The 23,594-nt window shown below is 32.2% G+C and overlaps 3 protein-coding genes across 3 annotated transcripts; 1 reads left to right on the plus strand and 2 right to left on the minus strand.

Moving 5' to 3' along the window:
* Positions 1–469: 469 nt before the first annotated feature.
* LOC133673855 (GTP-binding nuclear protein Ran-3-like) lies at positions 470–3,327 on the plus strand. Its single transcript, XM_062094767.1, has 8 exons — positions 470–723; positions 823–892; positions 1,258–1,314; positions 1,420–1,537; positions 2,126–2,215; positions 2,318–2,497; positions 2,594–2,671; positions 3,005–3,327. The coding sequence occupies exons 1-8, from the start codon at positions 721–723 to the stop codon at positions 3,072–3,074; spliced, it is 666 nt and encodes a 221-aa protein (XP_061950751.1). The 5' UTR covers positions 470–720; the 3' UTR covers positions 3,075–3,327.
* Positions 3,328–6,475: 3,148 nt separating this feature from the next.
* Positions 6,476–9,895, minus strand: LOC133674896 (BIIDXI-like protein At5g11420). The gene is made up of 3 exons (XM_062096190.1): positions 9,738–9,895; positions 8,073–8,570; positions 6,476–7,274 (listed from the first exon to the last, which is right to left on the minus strand). The coding sequence occupies exons 1-3, from the start codon at positions 9,811–9,813 to the stop codon at positions 6,748–6,750; spliced, it is 1,101 nt and encodes a 366-aa protein (XP_061952174.1). The 5' UTR covers positions 9,814–9,895; the 3' UTR covers positions 6,476–6,747.
* Positions 9,896–19,944: 10,049 nt separating this feature from the next.
* On the minus strand, positions 19,945–23,594 carry LOC133674919 (cytochrome b-c1 complex subunit 7-2, mitochondrial). Its single transcript, XM_062096213.1, has 4 exons — positions 23,397–23,594; positions 23,126–23,283; positions 22,697–22,744; positions 19,945–20,275 (listed from the first exon to the last, which is right to left on the minus strand). Exons 1-4 carry the CDS (start codon positions 23,488–23,490, stop codon positions 20,207–20,209), a joined length of 369 nt encoding a protein of 122 aa, XP_061952197.1. The 5' UTR covers positions 23,491–23,594; the 3' UTR covers positions 19,945–20,206.

Raw genomic sequence — 23,594 nt, forward strand, 5'->3', positions numbered from 1 at the left:
TTTTTAAAATTTTTTTACTGCATTCATAATTAACCATCTATTCTTAAAAAAATAAAATATCAAATGAGTCTGTTTCCATTGGCTGGAGCATGCATAAGAATCAACTCTATTTCACTTGTTTTTTTATAAATAATTTTTAATTAAAAATATATTTTTTTATTTTTAATATTAATATATTAAAATCATGAAAAATTAGGTAAAAATAATAATTTATTATTTTTAAATAAAAAATAATTTAAAAATTACTTTAAAAAAAGTCATGTCAAATAGGGAAAATATAGGTTTTATTTATTTTTACATTTTAAAAATATTTTTTAAAAAATATTTTTTAAATTAATATTTTTTTATATTTTTAAATTATTTTGATATACTAATATAAAAAATAATTTTTTTAAAATAAAAAATATTTTTTTAATATATTTTTAAATAAAAAATATTTTTAAAATATCTCTGAATGCATTTCCAATCATCCACGTGAAGCTGAAGAACACCTATGGATCAGCAGCGTTAGCGGCAGCTTTAAGCCGAAGTTATAATCTCCACTCCCTCGATCAACACCGTCTAGAAAGAGCCCACAAATACCAACGTCCCAGATCTTTCTACTCTCTCCTCCTTACAAAAAGGCCCCTTTAGCCCTCACAAGAAGCCTTCTAAAATTCAAATCCAATAGTAGTAGGAGCGGTAGCTCTCTCTGTTTCAATTCCAAGTCTTAAAACTCAAATGGTGAGCAAGTTTAGCCCATGTTTTCACTTCTCATTTTCTATATTGCAATAATCTCAAGATTTCATTTTTATTTTCTTTTTGATGATTTTTTTTTGGTAGGCTTTGCCGAATCAGCAAACTGTTGATTATCCAAGCTTCAAGCTTGTGATTGTTGGCGATGGTGGTACAGGTATGTATGTATATCTCCTTTTGAGATTCTGTTTTGGTTAAATTTGTCATTTTTTTGTGATTTTTTAAGTTTGTTGATCTGGATTTGTTGATTTGTATTGATTCTTGTTGTTTTTTGGACTTGGTTTTGATTTTCTTCTTCTGGGTAGAAAATGAGATATATTTGTGAAAAAGGGAATTTGGGTTTTGATTCTTTTTTATTAAAGAATATGGATATTTGAAAAAGAAAAACAAATTTGTTTTGTGGGAAGGGATTCAGGGTTTTGGTTTTTGATGGGTTTGTGGATTTAGGGTGTTGATTTTTTTTTTTATTAAGAGCATAGGGGTTTTTTTAATTTTTGGCTTCTGGGTGTTTGCTCAATGCAGGGAAAACAACATTTGTGAAAAGGCATCTGACTGGCGAGTTCGAGAAGAAATATGAGCGTAAGTTTTAACTTTTGTTATTTTGATTGATTCTTGTGTGCTTGTCTTAGATGGTTTTTTAGTGCGCTAGTTATTAATTTATTTACATATTTTTGGTGAATACAGCAACTATTGGTGTGGAAGTTCATCCTTTGGATTTCTTCACTAACTGTGGTAAAATTAGATTCTATTGCTGGGATACAGCCGGTCAAGAGAAGTTTGGTGGTCTTAGAGATGGATACTAGTAAGTGATTGTTTGTTTCAATTCTAGATTTTTGTAAACAAAGTGTATGGGTTTCAACTATCGGGATTTATGCAACGAGGATGATTTGGTGCTTAATTGCAAGATTTTATCTTTTTAGATATCCCATGTGTAATCTTTTGTGCTGATTGTGTGGTGTTAATTTATGAAAAAGATGAAGAATGCAAGTTTTTTTTTCCTGCTGTTTTTTTTTTTTTTTTTTTTAATGGGGGATTTGTCTTCAATGTTATTGTTCCTGTTATTGTTATAGTCTAGGTTTTAGGATCCTGGTTGATGTCACAGATTCTGAGTTATGTCTTAGTTTCACTTTGTTGTTTTGCACACCTGAATATTTGGACAACATTTCTCTTTACATCAGTAGATCTAGATTGTCTTGGGTGAATTGATTAGTCTAAACCTTTTTTAAGCATGTATTAATGGATTAGTTTATATGCCTAGAGGGTTTATTCTGGATTTTAGCAGACCTTTATCTTTGTACTAGGTTCTTTTCTATTTCCTGACCCTCTCTGTAATTTTGTTTCTTGGTATGTTGAAGTGACTAACTGCATTACAATTGTACCTATGGTGCAGCATCCATGGTAATTGTGCTATAATCATGTTTGATGTTACTGCTCGGTTGACATACAAGAATGTACCTACATGGCATAGGGATCTTTGCAGGTGTGTTAAGAGTTCTTTGTTCTGATCTGAAATTAAATTCAATTCTTATTGTCAAGCTCATCTAATACATTTTTTTATCACTATCTGCTGTCTACTCTTCAGGGTCTGCGAAAACATTCCTATTGTTCTTTGTGGAAACAAGGTTGATGTAAAGAACAGGCAGGTGAAGGCAAAGCAGGTTACCTTTCACAGGAAGAAGAACCTGCAATACTATGAGATTTCAGCTAAGAGCAACTATAATTTTGAGAAGCCATTCTTGTACCTTGCTAGAAAACTTGCTGGGTAAAAAATTATCATAATTTCAATCTGAATGCCTTCAACCATTTGTAATTTCTGTTGACGCGAAGTGATAATAGTTGGGATTGTTTGTGACTGTAGGGATCCTAACTTGCATTTTGTTGAGACTCCAGCCTTGGCTCCCCCAGAAGTGCCTATCGACCTTGTAGCACAAGCACAGTAAGTATTTTGTGCTGTTTAAGATTAGCCATCTTTTATCAGTCTTTTGCTCTCTAATCTCCATGGATATTTACAAATCTTCATGTACATTATGTGCATTGTTTATAAAAGAACCCATAAGAAAGGAATTTCTATGATTTATTAAAAATTAACTTATGTTACACAATCAATGTGTTTGTGTTGAGCAAGTGTACAAGAGTCCGTTGGATTCTTTTTCTTTAAATAGTTGATACAGCAAATCATCACGTCTTGTGTCTCTTTATATCCTGTCATTTATGTTCATGTCATCATTTATTTTTTAACATTTGTTCTTGCTCCCTGTACTCTTAACAGTCATGAAGCCGAACTTGCTGCTGCTGCTAGCCAACCTCTTCCAGATGACGATGATGACGCGTTTGAGTAAAAGAATAGAAGAGACATGGTCCTTGTTGGAATCTAAGGGGCTTTGATTGTATGGTTTTGAGGATATGGTATAAACTGAATGATTTCAGGTCTATCACTGACCTGTTCTTTTCGAGTTGCCCATTCATCATTTTGCAGGGGGTGTCTTGCTCTGTTTATACCATCCTTTTTTATGGTACTATTCTATGTAGGATGCTCCTGGTGTTGCTCTGTCCTTGAATTTCTACCGCTGTGCTGATTAGCTGATTATACCATCCTTTTTTCGTGTTTTTTTTCTATGAATTAAAACCAGGGCGACTTCTCATTCATTTTATAGACTAGTACAATAAACGAAAACCTAGAGGCTGTAAATGATGTTATATTGTTACAGTAATTTGGCTTCGCCTATAAGAACCGTTTCAAACGAAACGAGCCTTTTTCAGACTATAAGATCTACAAATGGGCTTTCAAAACAGTGATACAACCAAATTTGAAACACAATAAATTTGATGGCGACAATCCCCTCACCACCATTTCCACAGCAAACAAGGATTTGCGCCGGTTACTCAAATTGCCTTTGTCGTTTGGCAAAAAATAGACTTGCTGCCACAGCATCACGATCTCTTTAACAAATTATTCATTGTTCTTGTAACATATTCGCTGTGGGAGTGTTCTCTCAAACTTGCTGAATCTTTAGGAACCTGTTGAAAGACAAAGGTGAGGTGAGGGAATCTATTCAAAATATATAAATTTCCCATCACCATTCCGATAAAAGTTTGAATATCAAGGGTTTAATGACACTAGAAGTTACTTTTATGGTATTAATTTCCTACAAAGACAACCTTCTAGTTTCAGTTTAGGCAATTGAATCCTTGTGATTTGGTCCGTACCCAGTTTTTCATTAATTTTAACTTTTACAAGCATGGAGAGACTTATAGATTGCTATTTATTCTAACTTGAGAAAAAAAATAATTAAAATTTTGAAAAAATAATGAACTTTTTTCTTAATTAACAACAAAAAAGATGATTTTTTTTTACGGTTTAGTTTACTTGATCTAATCTGCAACGTAGGACGAACACCAGAATTAATAAAAACAATAAAGATATGGTTTTTGTTTTTTGAAACTTGCTTTTTTAGAATATAATAGGTTTGGTTTATAAAACATGCTACTAATAAAAAAAGACATGTTTTTATTAAAAAAAAAAGTAATAAAGAAAAAATATTTTGTCTCATGAAATAATTGTTTTCTCTCTTTAACTTAAATTATCGGGATTCTTGTAAATAGTTATATTAAATATTTTGTGTTTATATTAAAAAATAACATTGTTAATACAAATATTTTTCATCATGCATAAATAAGATGCAGAGATTTCGACTTAAAAATTACATGTTCTTCTCTTCAATTTAAACACTACAAGCTCTTCGATATATTTATTTTAATCTTAATTGTCAGAATTTATATAAAAATTAGCTTTGAAGTATGCCCTGTAAAATCTAGTTAATAAAAACTAAAGAGTATAGAAAAATCACTGTTTATTCATATCTATAACACACTGTAGTAATTCATAATATTTTACTTTTTTTTTGTTATTGAATTTTTGTTATGATTTTTTATTTAATTTGTTTTTGTTAATTTTATCTTTTAATATTGAGGTGATCGAGAATTTGACTTTATAATTTGTTTCTTTTTATTTTGCATTTCTATAGGGTTAGCGTGATTTGTGGTTTATCAGGACAATCCAGATTGCTCGATTTACAAGCTTGATGAAGTGTCTTTTTTTTAATTGAATTTGAATTTTTTATCGTCTATTTTTTTATATAGTTTTTTTAAAAATATTTTAATAGAAAATTCATGTTATTAAACTTGAGGTTGTTCGAATTACAAGTTGATGATGTGTTTTTTTTAATTGAATTTGAATTTTTTATCGTCTATTTTTTCTAATATATTTTTTAAAAATTATTTTAATAGAAAATTCATGTTATTAAACTTTATAAAGTTCATGAACCTGTCCACAAGTCTGGCTGGTTGACCTAGTTCGCTGGTCTATCAAGTATAACTATTTTTTTAATTAATTAATTTTTTTATTTCATCTTTAGATATTGGGTTCATTAAGAATTTAGTTTCATAATTGATTTTGTTTTATTTTCTATTTTGCTATCGTTGTATAAAAAAAATCTCAGTATTAGATTGTGTTTAATTTTATGATATTCTATTTTTGTTATCAAACTATCAAATAAAAAATAGTTTCAAAATAAAATAAATTATAATCTTAGTGAAGTCCACAACCTAATTTATAGGTTTGACATGCTAACTCGAGTTACTCGATTCACAGGTTTAACAAGTTAACCTATCAATCAAATATGTTTTTTTTTCCTTTATTTTTTTATTTTATCTTTTAATATTGAATTAGTTGGGAAATAGACTGCATGATTTATTTTTATTTGTTTTTTATAAGATTATCACTCTCTCAAATAAGTGTTTATTTTTAGGTTCATGGTCAATTTTATGAGTATCTATTTTTATCATATAATTAAATAAAAATATTTATAAAAAATTATTAAATTCAATAGAGTCCATGAACCGAGTTACATGGAGACCAAGGTTGATTCAATTTGTCATTATCTCAATATTTGTTTTTTAAAAAGTTGTCATCTTGAGTTTTTTTTAAAGTTAAATCATATTTTTACCCATCATCAATGTTATATTTGATTCTATAAAATAAATTAATTTAAGTCATATTAGATTACACATAATTTTATTAAAAACTCAAATTAAACAAATAACTAACTGAAACTGCTTTAATATTGACCTGTTTGACCAGTTTTATAACGTTGTAAAAAAAAAAAAGATCTTGTCACTTTTAATATTTTAAAAAAATTAGTCTGATCGGCGGCAAAAGACACAGCCACCAAATAACCAGTGCAATCTATTTCTAGTAAGCAGCTCATATTAAACCTTCTTGGAAGTCCTTTTGATGGACTTCCAATCAACAATATGCAGATTGATTGGGTCCAAGATAGAGAATGGGTGGTAACCATGCATCTCTATCAAATTTACAAAGAAGCCAGCGAGTGGATTGGCTGCCTAGCTAACACCAGGGGGTTATTTGGAGCGAGGCACTTTCTCTTTTCTCTCCAGTTTCCTTCCTCATCATGCCTATGGGACTAGCCATAAGAGATGATCAACTGGGGATGGCCTCTAGCAGGATGTCTGGTGACTCTTATTGTTTGAGCCTTTGGCCTCTCCCGGAAATTAGCTGCTTGCAAATCTTGTTTCTGCCGAGCAGAAAACTGTTCGTCCTGGAATGATATTGATTCATCTTTCAAAAACTATCATCAAATGCTCAAGATTCAAGCATTTCTAGTCCTGTAATGTCAAAGAGCATTGGGAGATGAACATTCACCAAGCGTTCATATCAAGATTACTTTAAAAACTTCATTTGATTTTGCTAAAAATAGAACAGAACCCCACTCTCATAAAATCACAGTACTACTATAAACTACCCTGATATTAGTAAAATATATACTTTTATTTTTCTTGATATATCATGCTAAAAACTCGCCCTTAAAACCCCTTGCTTGCTTGCCTCTCTTATATAGCAAAAATATTCATACATGGTATAACCGTGACAGCGAAATTCATACATCCAGCCACTTAAAGACTTATCAATAACCTTAATTAGCTTTTAATGATTCATGTTCCTCGGAGACTCAACAGCTTGATATCATCAATAACAGGTCCACATAGAGAAGAGAAGTCATCACTCCTCATGGTGTAAAATGTGCTATAGAACATTATTCTTGTTCTAGTAGAAACAGCAACAAACTTGAGCGCAGCACGCTTAAATCCACCTTTGCCCTTGGACTCATAAGGAACTTTGAGTGTGTCCTTGCCGGCAAACGCCTCGACAACCATTGACCCTTCACATGAATTGCTGGCATCTCCCACTGCGAATGAGAGGGTATAGGTTTTGCCGATTACGGTACGGGTTACTTGTGCAATGGCGCTTTCTTTGCCTGCTACAAGTTCTACGGCACGTCGTCCTTGAGGCACTGAAAAGTGCTCTACATCTATGTATTTAACAGCTTTAAGGGATTCAACCATCCAGCCAGGGAGTGGAGAGTGCTTATCTTCAATGTTGGGTGGGATTAGGACACCCCAGGTCGTGTTAGGAAACACATATGGACCTTCTTCGAAACCTCCATTTTTCAGTATGTTCTCTGCAAAATATAGCATAAAATCGTAAGTTGTTTAGCATTAACTCAACATTTTGGTGCTTATAGCAGGACACAATAACCAAGAACCGTGTTGAGTAACGATTCAAAGTTCAAACAGAAAGGAACAACTGCAATGGGACCCAAGCATCAAGTTGTCATTAAATACAGGGCTCTGCATAGGTCAAGTTGCAATCTGCAGGCTGCAAGTTAAGCATCTTAATGTCTCAAATCCATTGAGCCAAGTTAATTATAGCTATTTACCGCTAGGATTCTTTCATTGACAGAATCTTACAAAGCATCTTAATGTCTTAAATCCATTGAGCCGAGTTAATTATAGCTAATCTGCAGACTACTTGCAGGTTAACATTTTTAGAGCTGAATTTAAGACTACCTATCAAGTCTTACAAAGCAAACATGGCGTATACTATTCTCCAATCCTTTTCTCTACTTGGACCATTGTCCTCTTAATAATCTAGTCCTATTACTTTCCTATACTTGTCCCCTGGTGAAAACGACAAGAAAATAAGTGGTACCGAATTTCTATACTTAAAGGCCAGTCCATAAATATTGTGGGGCAACCGGGGAAGATAGTCCTTGAGTGCCCTGCTACTTACTAATGGCTAAATATCAAGTTGAGATAGTGTTCTGAGGTCTCTCATTGCAGTGGCATTGAGGGACATAATTGAATGAGGATCCATTAACTTCACATCAACAACTTGTCCTATATTTCTGTATCCTTCTTGATGATTGATGCCTAGCAACCCATAAGTTTGATGCATAGAAAATTTACAAGGAACTTACTATTTGTTGGTCTAGGAGGATATAAGGATGTAAATGCCACTGAATCAATAAGTGGACCGCAAGCAGGATCTTCTTCAACTCCAGGATTGTGAAGAACAAACTCAACAGGACTGATTAAGGCTTTAAATGCCCAAGCATACGAGTCCCATCCATTGCTACTATACATTGTCTGCATTGGCAACACACCCCATTCAGGAGAAACCGAAATGTTCAATGTTTCCTCTTGAGCGCAAGTTCTAGCTGCACTAAATGTGATGGAATAGTACATTCCCTTTGTAAGATTCAGTCTTTGTTTAATTGATGCCTCATTTCCAAGCCTTACTGCATAGGCTCCTTCTGGCACTACTAGCAACATGTCCCCTTGTTTCTGGCCTGCTTTGATGTACTCCACGAAGCCTGAAATCTCCCATTTTGGTAATGCATAGCGTCCGATCATCTGTGTTCCTTTCATATCCGATTGCTTCGGGCTAAGCTCGAAGTTGCCATTCTCTACTAGCCCTGCATTATGATGAACAAATTCTACTTCTTGAGAAAACTTACTGCAAAAAAACTTAACAGATCATGAGACCATGATGTTCATTTAAGAAAATAAATGTGAAAACATGCAAAAACATAATTCTTTTCAGTACAATGATGGTGGTGGAAAACGGTGGCTCGAACCCAAGGTCTAATTTCTCAAATGGAGTGTGCTTCAACTATCCCTGCTATATACTATCCGACAAAAACATTCTTTGCATTCAACTCATTTTGTAATGTTATATAATTAAATCATAATGATTTTGTAAATACAAAATTCCATGTCTCTCTCGTGGCCATCTTAGGTCATGTTCAATTGAATAATATCTAAATTATATATGAAATCCTAGTTAAAAAAGGGAGTGGGGGGAGCTAGAAAGTAAGAAAAGGAGAGGAGCAAAAAATGAGTAAAATATTTTGGTAAAGGGACGAGTGACGTGTTATAAGCTATAAATAGGAAGGTGGTACGCCTGGTGCTATATACAATTTAAGGATCACGTGCCTCACTGGCTCAGCCTGGAATGCCATGTCCTTTCTGCTTTCTACAAAAGATGAGCTACAGTGGTGCAATTCAAAATGATTCAAAAAAAATAATCTGAAGAAAAGAAAAACTGCCATAAAAGAAATTTTTTTTTTAAAAAAATATAGCTGTACCGTGAAAACAAAAACTGCCATAGATATACTTCAAGCAGAACCAAACCAATCAGAAGAAACCAGTATTTTGATCTATTGAACTTAATGGCGACTCTGTTTTTGAACATCTTCATCACTGCAAGAATCGAAATCTCTAAATTTTGCTGGAACAGACTGTGTGTGGCTAAGCAATTTATAAGGTCAAGAATGGTGAAAAAAGATGAATTGGTACTGATTAATCACTACTCTAGAGACTAGATAATAGCAAACAAGGTGCAAAATATGGCTGTGAGAGACCAAGCTAGAGATTTGTGCACAGTAGACTTTGCCAACTATATTAATTAGGACCAAAATGCTTTGGATGATCCTATCAAGGGACAAAACTATGAAACCAGGTGGGTTTTTGGTGGAACATCATGGTGGGTAGTAGCTACTAGCTAGCTACTGTGTTTAAGGTTGTGAAAACAATGTACATCATGAAGACATATGCAAGTGTCTTCGAGCTCTGAAGCTTACCTTCTATGAAAGAGAAGGCAGAGTGGCAAGTGGTGGCAAACAGCAGCACCGACAACAACACGGCGGCTCCTCTCATTTCAAGTCCTTTACAAATTCTTGTCCAAGGGAAAGAAAGAGAGGAGGAGGAGGAGGCATGTAGTGCAAAGGAGGGAGAGAGCATGAGCTTATATGCATGCCGTGAGGCAAAAAAGCCCTTGGATTTGAAAGAAATAGCAAGACTGACATCATGATGGCATGCATCTTCACCTGGCATTTTCTAATGACGAGATCATACATACTTTTTAATTGTTTTACGATAATGAAACCTCAGAATCTTGACGTGTCTTTTGGTAGAAGATGAAGACAGATGCTGTTCATGGTCACATGATTTCCCTTCCCATAGCTTGTGCAAGCCAAGACATGTCCACCTTCTAGCTAAATATTGTTGTTGGAGGGTATCTTCGTCCTGTAATTTATCATGGGAAAATAGATGACTATAATTCCTTTTAATTCAGAGTATATGAGTGTAGAAAATCCATGAATTAATTATGCATGGAAAATTGTATTTTTACTATATAAAGATTAATCAACCATTAGAAAAACTAAGTGAATTAATGTCTTAATATATGAAATAAATATCCCGTCGTAGAATTTAATAATGATAAATGCGTTTGAATTTCTGAAGGGTTTGTAGTTTAATTTGATGGTCAAATGTGATCAAAACCCATATCTTTAAATGAATAATATTTAATAATATATTTATAAGAACAGTTTCACGATAACATGAAATATAATCGGTTAGGAAAAATGGGAATGAATTGGGTTTAATTAGTCAATTAAATAAAAAATAGTTAGCCTTAATTTGTTTGTCGATAGAGAAGAATATCATGTTATTAAATAAGCACAGCATGTGCTCTGTAGAGTTTAATTAGTATTGTTTCTTATTCTCATGGATAATATTTTAAGAGGAGGGGTATAATAATTAATTTAATGTTAAAAAATAAAATAAAAATAAAAAAATTAATTAAAAAAACTCAAATCAACTAAATTAACCAGCCAAACCCATGATTGAATTCATAAGACTGAGATAAACTTATTAAAATAATTATGAAGTTCATCCTCAAATAAATCTAATATTAAAAAATAAAACATAAATTAGAAAAAAAACACTATTAAGGCGAATATTATTTTATAAAAAGAGGTATGGTAAAATCCTCTTTCTTTTTATTTTTATATTTTTTGTTAATATTTAGGATATCTTTTGAATATTAAAACAAAGTTTATTTTTATAATCTAATATATATATAACAAACCATTCATCATTTCGGAATTAAAACTTAATTGGAGTTAATTTCTAGTAAATTGAGATTTAAATGATAGTGATTACCAAAAAAAAGTATGTTAACTTTTTTAATCAATAGAGCACCCATATTCCTTTGACGTTATAAATATTAAATTAGGATATATTTTATTGCTTTTTCGTGTGGCTTATCATTAATTTTTGGCTTTGACATAAGTGTGAGATGTAAACAAGTAACCTGGTACCATGTGACCAGTCCAAGTCTTCTCCAATTTCTTTTTTTGATATTTTCTTGCAATTTCCCCCCTTTTTAATCAACTCAATTGCCTCCCTTTGTTCTTACGAAAGATGGCGGGTTTTGTCTCTTCTGTCAACTTTTCTTCATATTGCAATTTTTTTATGCTTTAAAGCCTTGATATTGAACGTTTTTAACCTAGAATAGAGTTTGGTCGTGTACAAACTAGATTCTTTGATTTTTTTTTAATTAATATGGATGTTTGGATTAGTTTACACGTATCTTAACTAATTCTATAAGTTTTAAAATTAATAGTAATGTAAGTCTCTAATAATTTTGAAGAAACTCGTCATAATTATTAGAAAACAAACTCAAAATCTGACTAGTTAAGTTATCATTCACTCTAAGATTCTTAATTTATTTGAGAGAGAGAGAGAGAGAGTTGATTTTAAACTTATCTATACAAAAAGAAGGCAAAAGAGAATGTCATTTGATCAATCACACCATTTTTTTCACATAACAATGCTCGAGAACATGCTTCCTCTTGTCTCTTACCATTCTTCAAATACCGAAGGTGAAAACTTCACAAAAAATCAACAAAGATCCTCCATAAATGCGTAATGCCCTAAGCCCAAAAGACCAAAAACCCCTAGGATGCAAACAAAGAGGTGCCTGTAGAATTAAAAAGAAGATCCATGTTTAAAGGAGTGAAAGAAACATGCCATGAGGAAGAGGGCCAGGTGATCAGGAGTCGAGGGACCCGGCGGAAGAGAGGCAAGGGGAAACAAGAAGAACCGAGGGCATGTGGGTCTTTTAACTAGAAAAAAAAAATAATAATAACGCATGAGAGTAGGCCTTACTTCAATTTCAGACTCATCTCTTCCTTGCTCATCTTCATGTGGACGACCGTGCTGGGGCCGCAGGTCTTGAGGGACCGCTGTCCTCTTCCCTTTTGGATATCTTTTCCTTTCCTCTGTATATGGTCCAAAATTCAGATCGATGTAGTTTGTGTTGAATTTTAGGGATATGCCCTAATTTCTGGTTGTTACTAACATCCTTTCTATGTATTATTCTGTGATCTGGAGTGTCTGCATTTGGTTGTTCAAGGTTTATGGTCTTGTCGGCTGGTTTGGGTATTGATAAATTAAAGAAAAAACAAAATAATATCTCTTTCTCTCTCTCTCTCTCTCTCTCTCTCTCTTTAACCTACCATTCCAATAATGTATCAGCCAACCATCTAGGTGGTGGTCTAGTGGTAAGAGCTTGGGACTAAAGGGTTTGCTCCCTCTTAAGTCTCAGGTTCAAACCCTATAACTGCTCATATGATGGCCACTGGAGGCTTACATGGTCGTTAACTTCAGGGCCCGTGGGATTAGTCGAGGTGCGCGCAAGCTGGCCCGGACACCCACGATAATCAAAAAAAAAAAATAAATAAAAAAAATAATGTATCAGCCGAACCATCTAGGTGGTGGCCTAGTGGTAAGAGCTTGGGACTAAGGGGTTTGCTCCCTCTTAGGTCTCAGGTTCAAACCCTATGACTGCTCATATGATGGTCACTGGAGGCTTACATGGTCGTTAACTTCAGGGCCCGTGGGATTAGTCGAGGTGCGTGCAAGCTGGCCCGGACACCCACGATAATCAAAAAAAAAAAAAAAAAAAATAATGTATCAGCCGAGTTTCATTTAAATTATTTATTTTATATTGATTTGGAGTTTTATCAGTTGTCAAATTAATCTAGTCAAATCAAATCTAAACTCAATCAAGTCAAAATCAAGAGATTTTTATATAAAAAGTAAAATAAAATGTCTAAATTAAACGTAATTCGAGAAGTTGTAAGGTAACTCAATAATTCAATAACTTAAACCCTAATAAAACAGGTATAAAAACTATAGAAACTAGTTCATCATGTATCAAGAAATTCATAGTTATGCACTGAAAATTGCATGACAGCTTAAGATATTCAATTCATTGAACCTGATTTCATTTTTGGTGTTAGAGTCCCAAAGTTTGGATACAAATGCTCTTATCATCATATAAGCTGCAATGCATGATCCCTTCTCTCTATGTGTTTTTGTTCTTGCTTCAGATTGTAAGGATAGGCCTGCTGCCTGCAATGCGCAGAATGACTTGAATCAATGGATCCAAAACTGTCAATGTGAAGTTTAGGTTCATGTTCTCTGATTTGCATGGGACAAGCCTCGGAACTTCTACCCTTGTGAGAAGCATCCAAATATGGCTGAATAAACAGCAGAATATAAAATTAAATAGCTACTTTATTATTATTATTATTATTCCTTACCATGCATCTCATATATATATAGTTGATTACCATTGCAAGGATCCCACAGCCAAATATTCAATGAATTTTGCCCTTTGAAGTGCCAACATAGAGATTAATAAATAAGTTACACCCACATATGCCCTCCCCTTGTCTTAAATGATTGCAAGAAATTATTATGCCATGCATTGTTCACCTCTTACGGTGTCGTTTTTATTGTAAAATATTTTATTAGTAATTTTAATGTGTTAATATTATAAATAAAAAAATTATTTAATAAATTTTTAAATAAAAAATTATTTTACATCAAAATATTAAACACATATTATATGCCCTCCCCTTATCTTAAATAATTGCAAGAAATAATGTCAAGCATTGTTCATCTCTTACAGTCTTGTTTTTATTGTCACATATATATTTTTAATATTTTTTTATGTTTTTAATTTGTTAATATTATAAGTAAATTATTATTTTAATATATTTTTAAATAAAAAATAATTTTAAAAATCATCCTATATTATGTATAATACCAAACACATGTTAAAGTGATTTTGGATTGAAAATATATTAAAAGAATATTTTTTTTAATATGTTTTTGATATAGAAATGATTAAAATAATTTTAAAAAATAATTTTAAAAAATATAAATACCGTTAAAACACGTAGGAGATCATAAGGCGGGTAATAAGACGATGGCAAAACAATGGTTCGCAATTAACAAGGTTGTCACCCTCATCACATCCATTGTTTTTTTCTCCTTAATTGTGATGAAGTGACACTTAAAAGTGCTTTGTGCATATGGATTTTAGTGCCAAAATGGTACTACACAGAAATCCTATTGAAAATTCTTCCCACCAGACTTGAACATTAGTTTAGAAATTTGATCCCTAATATTTTTCTATTTAATTAAATATAATGAGAATTATTTGTGGTGATAAATATAAAAATTAAAATGTTAATATATTTATTTTATTCAAATTTTTTTTGTTGTAGGTTGAATATTTTTTTTAATGCAAAAGAATTAATATACAAGTATTATTAATGTGTTTTTTTTATATTGATTAAAAATATATAATCTTGAATCAAAAAGTCAATGATTATTTATAATAAAAAATAGTAAAGGTTATATGCATTAATAAAAATATATAAGATTTTAAGTTAATTTTTAACATAGCAGAAAAATGAAACAATATTGTAATTGTTATAGTGAAATATCATTTTTTTAATTTTTGCATAATATTTTTTTCAAAAAAAAGTGTAAAGAAAACAAATTACAAAAGAATAAAGATAAGAAAAAAAATAATGATATAAATAGGCTAGTGGTAGAGTGATAAATATTCAAAGTATAAAAATTTAAAAATAATTTTTTTTTCAAAAAAAGTGTAGAGAAAAAAAGAAGAAAAAACTAAAAAAATATTGCAAAAAGATGAAGATAAGAAAACAAATGGTGAGAAATAATAAAAATATCAAGTATAAAGAGAAAAAAACAATATAAAAAAAACTTGCTTTTTAAAATAAAAAACAATATAAAAAAACTTGTTTTCTAAAATAAAAAAAATCAAATTACTATTTCATCACTACTATTACAGTAACACAAACTGACAAAATTTACAATTATACTACTTGTATAGGAAACACTATTTTCTTTTAGTACGTATGTATGACGAGCATGAATCATTATATAGATTAAGGTCAATTATTTTTAATAAAATATAATAATTATTTTTTATCTAATTAAGTTTGGAGTAAGTTTAACTAGGTCAACCAGGTAATTTAAAACTCAATTGAATCAATTAAGTTTTACCAGGTTAATATTTTGTTCAATTTACTTAAAAAATTGACTTGAATCAGATTTCGAGTCTTGAATTACTTAAATCAACAAATTAAATGAGACTAAGTTTAATAAATATATTAGTTACTAGGTTAGGCCTGGTTTATCAATGAGGGATGAATCTGGTCCAAATATTTAAAGGAATTATTAAAAGAAATAACCGTTTTCTCTATTTATATATATAAGGATATAAGGTAAGTTTTCATTGCTGAAAGTATGTAGTTCTTTTTTTTTATCCCATCTTGGACTCTATTTTTTTTATTTGATATACACATTGCTAATCAAGCTTTATTTTTTATTTTCCTAAAAAAATAGCTAAAAAAAAATATACAACCTAATATATATGTGTTTAAAACCAAGTTAACATGTAAAGATATATTCAATTCCTTGTCTTTTTCTTTTTATATATTTTCATTATTTAATCTTGTGTTTTTTATAGTTGTTTTTAAATCTTATCTTTTAGTATTCAATTTATTTTGAATTAGTATTCATTGTATGTTTCAGTTTATTTATATGAGATTACCTTGGTTTCAGAAGAGCGTCTTAACATTTGATACTCTTTTTTTATAGGATTATTATAGTTTTATGACTCAAATCGATTATTATGGTTTCATGACTCAAATCGTAAATTTAACAAGTTAACTTAAGTTAATTCTTCTCGATTTAATGTCACCGACTCAAATTTTTCTTTAAAAAGTCATCATGAATTTTTTAAAAAAAGTCATATCCAATTATTCATATTATTTTCAGAACTTATTTGTGTTGATCTAACTTTTTTTTATGTTTTAATTTTTCTTTAAACAAAATTTCAATCCTATCTACAACATTTTCTAATTAGGATAAGAATAACTCGTTGAGAAATAGATTTGTTTGAAAGCTGGACGGAAATATTTTTTTAATATTTATTTTTATAATTTTAATATATTGATATAAATTAAAACAGTAACATGACGCCCAATTGTTAGAATTTCTTGCTGGATTTTCCAATAGAGACAGACGACCCAACTAACCATCTTATGTTCAGAAAATTAGACGGTGTCTCAGCTGCCCACGTGGCTTGCATTTATTAATATTGTCTCTTGATAACTTTCTGAACGTGACCACTTCCTGGAGAAAGGGCTCTTGCCCTCTTACAGTTTGACATTAAAAAAAGAAATCACTTCTACTTAATTTGCTTAATATTATTTTGAAAGTCACTCACAAGTCAAAGAATGTATCGGGCTCCATAGCCGATAAAGATTCAACTCCATTTTTATGTGATAACTGGGAAAATCTATGATGTTTAGATATCAATTAATATCATATTAGTTATTTTATCAACTTATGTTAAAATAAAAATAAATATATATAAAAAAGAAAATAAAATTTATAACCCACTAAAAATTATAAGAATATATTCACCTAATTTTTTTTTTATAGTTGTATATATATTTTTTCTTTAAAATGGGCTATGAGATTAGCTAGTAGGATGCTACTAGTTACTCTCCGAGCACCATAAAATTTCTTTAAAAAATATACTATTTATTTTTTTATTTTTTTATTTTTCAAAGTGGTTATATCATTTTTTTTTCATATGCCAAAAAAAATAAATCCAAACATCGTTAATATGTTTTTGAAAAGAAAAAAATTTAATCATGAATTCAAAATTTAACATATATTAGATGATATTTTTTATAAAAATATTGAATCGACGATATATTGTATTGACTAGAGTAAAACTGAGTTAATAAGTTAAATCTGCAATATGAGATCGTGATAGCCACATAAAAGCAAATTGAAACAAATTATAGTGCCTAATTTCCAATCAATTTAATGTTGGAAGATGAAATTAAAATTAAAATACTTATTTAGAAAAAAAAAAAAAGACTCAAATTAAGCTGCAAGACTCACGACCAAAGCCATGCATTCTATTGAATTTAACAACTTTTTATTCACAAAATTAATTTTCATTTAATTTATGTCAACTAAGCACATGAGACTTTTTATTATTATCAAACAATGTTTTTTTCAAAAGAAAAAAAATAGAGGTAATGCGTTGGAATGAAATAGAAAAAACAACCCTATTTGTTTTTTTTTTAAAGTTGAATAATAAAAAAAGTTTTTTTTCAAGTAAAATAAAAAATAAACCTATGAAAAACAAACTATTGCAATGGGACGTCAAGAAAATACAAAGGTAGTTAATTCTTGCTTTGATCTTCGTCAAGAAAATACTATCTAGCATTCTATTTGAGATTGAAGGTCACAGAATTACTTCACAATTACTTGAGATGTGGCCGGACGGGCAATAGATTGTACCTGCAAACTATTGCAATGGGTTCGTTGAAGTTATCTACCTCGATAATGGAGGTAGTTCTAGTTCGTATGTGTGGTCTCTGTATCTGCCTTCCATATTAAATTTCACGTCGACAGCTCTAGTGAGTCACGTCTCTGTAAAGATTTTCATGTGATTCTATGTTGTGCTAATACAGGCTTTTCAGAAATCTCATGTATACAATGCGAAACGCTTGCCAAAATTCCCAACTCAAAACCTAATTTAGACACATCAAATAACATGCTGTGACCTATGATTTGAGAACCTATATTGAACACCCTAGACACCATCTCTATAATTGTGAAATGGAAAATTTCATTGAATTGATGATTGTTTTTTAACTACCTTTGGCAATCGAAGGAAACATAATATATCCCTTATTTTCTCTCTTTTATTTTGGAACTCGGATAGCCACTTTTAGCATTGTTTTACCATCAAGTATTTCTTCTCCCATCCCTTTTCTTCCCACCACTGGTTTTTTTCTCATTTTTTCTTGTCGGTGTTCCATAAATGGTGATTGAAAAAAAAAAAAAAAAAAACTTGCAAGGACATAGATTGAGATCCCACATGAGATGGACCTCCACTGATTTCAGATTTATTAGCACAACGAAGATAGTCCTACTTTCAATGATTTAAGATAACATTCTACCAACTGACAAACGTAGTTCCAAATTTAAAGCTCCAATCTCCTTTGATTTTTGCAATCTATCTTCAGTTTAAACATTTAGATTCTTCCTTATCCTGAAATGGTGAGCTTCTTAGGCCTACATTTTTTATCTACATGAAAAAAAGTGATTACTTTCACTTATAATGATCTTTTTTGAGGAGCTTCCTCTTCATGTTATAACTAGTGAGCAGCGACACATACATGTTGTGCCCGACAGTATAGTGTAACCAGACAAACTATAAGAGGTCAAGAGACAAGAAGGCAGGTGATATTTTATTGCAAGACCAGCCTTCTCATTAAAGCATGGATACATGTTATCACATGGAAATGTTCATTTGCAGGAAGGAAAAAACCCTCATGGAGGAGACAGAAGGTGGGTGACAAAAGACGTGTACCTATCACACAACAAGAGAACCACCTTGGCTCTCCACTTGGCAAGTTCTTGTCCAATCAGAATGACGTATCTTGAAAAGCCACCCCCCACTACATACAATTATCATACAAAAACATTTATGGCCGACCTTCAGATGATGCAGCCACATGGAACTGTATGGGATTTGTAAAGAAACTTTGGATGTGGGTCTACAAGGTCAATATTGTTGTACCAGACACCAGCTGCTAATGGCACTGTGTAATAAATGGATTCTTAAATCTTAAGTTCTTAATGCAAGCAGTCACCTCAAGGTAGTACATGAAGGCAGAAAAAACATGAAAGCACTTGCACATGGTCCCATTTATAAAGACAATCCCGTAAGATGTGAGAAGGAAGTCTGTGGACGTAATTTTGGCTACCACTCCAGGTGATGGGGTCTAAAATCTTGGTGTCAAAAATCAACTATTGCAGAATGCAATCGATTTTGGAGGCTTAAACAGGAAGCAAAATGAATTTACTCTTCTGAAATGCGGCAGAGTTTTCTTTCCCCTAGCCGTTTGTGCATGCTTACAGATAAAAATAAAAACAAAACAACACTATGAACTATTCAAACGTAAGATCCACCAAAGAAGTATTGTACCACTGGTCTAAGAAGTATTGGGGTTAGGGAAAGGACTAAAATGGACATGCCTTTGAGAATTGAACGACTGGGTCCTTTAGCTTTCAAATTTCCTACATGTGCCGTGTACAAAGTTGAAACATGAAACCATAATCGTTTTAACTTTAACCCTAGGTAGGAACAGTGTTAAGACCTCATCTATCATACTATAGCCCCGCTATAGTAGTGAAACAGCATATTCCAAAAGGTAAAATAAAATACAGCATATTCCAAAAGGTAAAATAAAATAGCTACTTAAATCCATTACTATCTCCCCAACACCCCTTCTGTACGCATATATGGACATAGATTTGTGATATTATTGTACAGGTAAAAGAGAGAAATAAAACGAGCATGTATCTGCTAACCTTTAGAAAGGAAGGTGGGGAATTATAACCATTAGCATGTGACCTTCGAGCAACCATGCCAAGATGTTCATACCGGACCTACTCTCTCTTTGCCAGCATCTGCTGCCATAAGGCACAAATGAAATCATGACCTACATAGCCTAGTTCCTGGGTAAAAACCACACATGTTTCAAGAATTATCAACCGAGATCATAAGTCAGCTACAAGTAAAAATAAAAGACAATCCCTTTTATTGCAGTTGACCATGAAATGAAAGTTAAATAGCAGGATTCTACATGAATATTGGCAAAGGTGTTGGTAAAGACAACCTAGTGACAACATTTAACCACCACCATCACGAAAAGATTGGGAAAACAACTTATCAAGCAGAGACATAATCCATCTGCCCTTCTGTAAGCGGAGCATATAGGGAAAAAATTTCAACAAGATTTACTTCAATATGAAATGGACATGGGTAATGCTAAGAAACTCAAGGAATGGTGCGCTGGTAAAGAGGCAGAGCTCCTAAAGCCTCACGTTCTGCTCTCTCCTTCTTCACCTGCAAAACATGATAAAAAAAACTCATTTTAACACAGCTTGTGAAGCAGGATTCAGTTAATTTAAGTTAGACATTCTTCAATAATGTCTCCAATTCAACAACTGTTTTGTTATTGTTTTTGCAATAACAAAATTTACATCAATTCATATTCCCCAAAATAAAGCAACGAATGGAAGCATTTCTACCCCAAGCTTATTTAATTCCTAAAATTTTTCTATATATTCTTAACAATGTTTCCCATGTACTTGCATGCACCTTATGCTTTCATAAATGCACGAACAAGCCCCCTCACCCCATTTCTCTGAGAAGGGCAAGGTAACTCTAGCAATCTGCCTGGGTGAACAGGACATCAGTAACCAAAAGCTAAATCATCTAGATGATGTACAAAATCCTCATGAAAGAAAGCAGGATAAAAATCCATAGTGCGACAAAATATTGCCAAAATGATTTCAAGCTTATTCGTTTTCATAAATTTGATCTAAAATTGGATGATTGATTTATATTATGATGAAAAATGATGCCGAAATCTGCAAAACTGACACAATATCTTTGTCATAACCAATCCACATCTTAGCAGATGATGTAACATAAACATCATCCAAGATAATGCATCCAGCATGCATGCAAAATCACATTCCTAAATGAAATGAGTATCATACAGGTCAAAGCAGCAGCTTGGCCACCAAAATGCTTCACAGAACAACTCTCATATCATTCTAAAGTGGTCCAGCAACAAATTGAATGAAGCTATAGATCAATAGGTGAGACTAAAAAACTGTAGCTTGCTTCCAAATTTAGGCAAATCCATCTATGACCAAGAAATTCATGCAAGACATGATACAATTTTCTGATTATTCCTAATTTATGCAACTTAAGATAACCTCTATACGAAGCTGATCAAATTCTCTCATTTGCTACCTTCTATATAAAAAATCCATAGCATAGGAGCTGGATTAGATTCAATGCAGTACGAACACAATAGCAATTGATCAATTATAAAATCAAACCATCTAGACAAACAAGAAAAATCTGCTCGAGATGGAACACAGACACAATACCCTGAGCATACTCATAAGAAAGTAAACCAAAGCTGAGCACCTAAAATCAGTAGGACACTTCTATGGACTGAAGGACGCAGTCCAAGAGTGAAGTCATGTCCAAAACTAGTACCCAACCCAACAATAATTAGCTTACAGTACACATTCACCGCTTCTAAAATTTAACATGCACCACAATGTTCATATAACATAAATTCACATCACAAAGATGCGAGTATCAGAACTTCAATAGGAGAATAAACACAGCTGCATGTCATTTTGGTCCAAATATAGGATAAGCAGGTTAATGCATTAAAGGTAATAGTAAAGAACCTGTAGAGAGAAACCTACTCTCAATCAAAGAACTACCACAATCAGAAGAGTATTTTCTTTCGTTGCAGCAACATGGTCCACACACAAAATACACAGCACCATTCTTTCAAGTAATGAATCATCGAAAATCTTAACAGTTACATCCAATTACAAACTACACGAAAGTCGTCCATTTTTATGGTGATTTACCCGAGATGCACAGAGGAAGAGAACAAACTTCATATATCCCTTTTCTACTCAATCTAGAAAGAAGATTGGACGTTATTCTCATTCATCTCCATTTTTGTGAAACTATTCCCCAAGCAAGGCAGCTGATAAGTCATCGAAGGGTTTGCGTGAATAATAGAATGGTAAGCATTACTCATTTGAAAGTGTCCCACGGTGATATAATATCCTTTCAAGAAAATGACGCAAGAATCCGCGGTGAAGAAATAAGGAGATCTTTCTATATCGAAATATTAGTTGATAAAATCATAGGGAAATTCCTGGATCACCCGGTCAGGAGAAGAACCAAAACAGAATGGTTCCACCTACTCAAAACTAAGAGGGGATGCCGCCTACTACTAAAATCCCTGTTTTTGCAACGGTTGCGGTCTTCTACTAATTGCCAGTGAAATAGACACAGGAGAGCAACTAGTGCATTATAAATTAAGAGTCACGGGACAAATTTTTATGGAAAAGCAGCATGAAAGTAACACAACGCTTTTGTTTCATCTAGCATGTAACAACTCCTGATGCAAAAGAGCTCCACAACAGGAAAGTAAAGTAAAGATTAAAACAATCATCTACTCATCTAGCTTATGACTTGATACCCTATTTCAAACAAAGTAAAATTACACACGCAATAGACAAGGATGCTAATTAACTGCAATTTATGGACTGTACGCACAAATAATTCATATCAGGTATATGCATACACCCAAAACCATTTAAAAAAATACAAACACTTTGGGGTTCACCTGCAATCTACCGAGTTAAATTAAAAAAAATAAAAGAAAAAGGAAATTTATGCAGAATAGATAGAGATATAGTTAATTCAAACAACACTTACTAGGGTCAGCATTTCTTGCAGGTAGCTCCTGAATGGTGTTTGCATTGCCTACGAAAGTAAACACGCAAAAACCCATAAGACCTCAAATTACCATCAAATAAAACATAATGCATGCCAAATCCAAATAAAAAACAGCAATAACAACATCTGGCATCCTTCGACCAAATACATTTATAATCCAACACATATCCCCACACCACCACGCCTCATCATGTAATCACACGTTTGAATTCCACAAGATGCAGAACAAACTAACATACCTTTCAAATTATTTTTTTACAAAAAATGCAAAATGACATGAAAAAAATCCAAATATAAATACCATTGATCAAAGTACAATTCTAAGAAAACAAGAAAAGATAAATATCATTTAATAACAAAAATGTAATAGTAATTAGCAGTTAATAAATAAATAAGTAAATAACAAACCTGAAGGTCCTCAGGGAGATACTCGTGCTTCATGGAAAGGTCCATGGCACGCTTAAGTCGCTGATTACGCGCGTCGACGATCTCTCTCGGGAGTCGATTAAGCGCCTCCTTGATATCCAGTTCGTAATAGGGGTCGTACAAATCATCGTATCGGAGCCCTAAATAAATCCAATAAAAAAAATAAAAAAATATAATAATTCTTTGAATTTGTAACTGACATTGAGTGGGAAAAAAATGATTAGGGTTTTGAATAAAAGCAAAAGGAACTGACCGTATCTGCGAAGGCGAGAAGAGAGAGCTTTCATGTGTTGTTTGGCAAGCCAGTTCTTTCTTGGATCTATGAGCGATTGCAAAAACGACGCCATTCTGGAAGGTTCCTGTATTTTCTCCCTCTCGCTTGCAGCTGCAAGTTTTTCAGAGCCCTTCTCTCTCTCTCTTTTATTTTTATTTATTTTTTTCTCATTTTTCT

Source organism: Populus nigra, chromosome 15 (assembly GCF_951802175.1).
Source record: "Populus nigra chromosome 15, ddPopNigr1.1, whole genome shotgun sequence".
Classification (NCBI taxonomy): domain Eukaryota; kingdom Viridiplantae; phylum Streptophyta; class Magnoliopsida; order Malpighiales; family Salicaceae; genus Populus; species Populus nigra.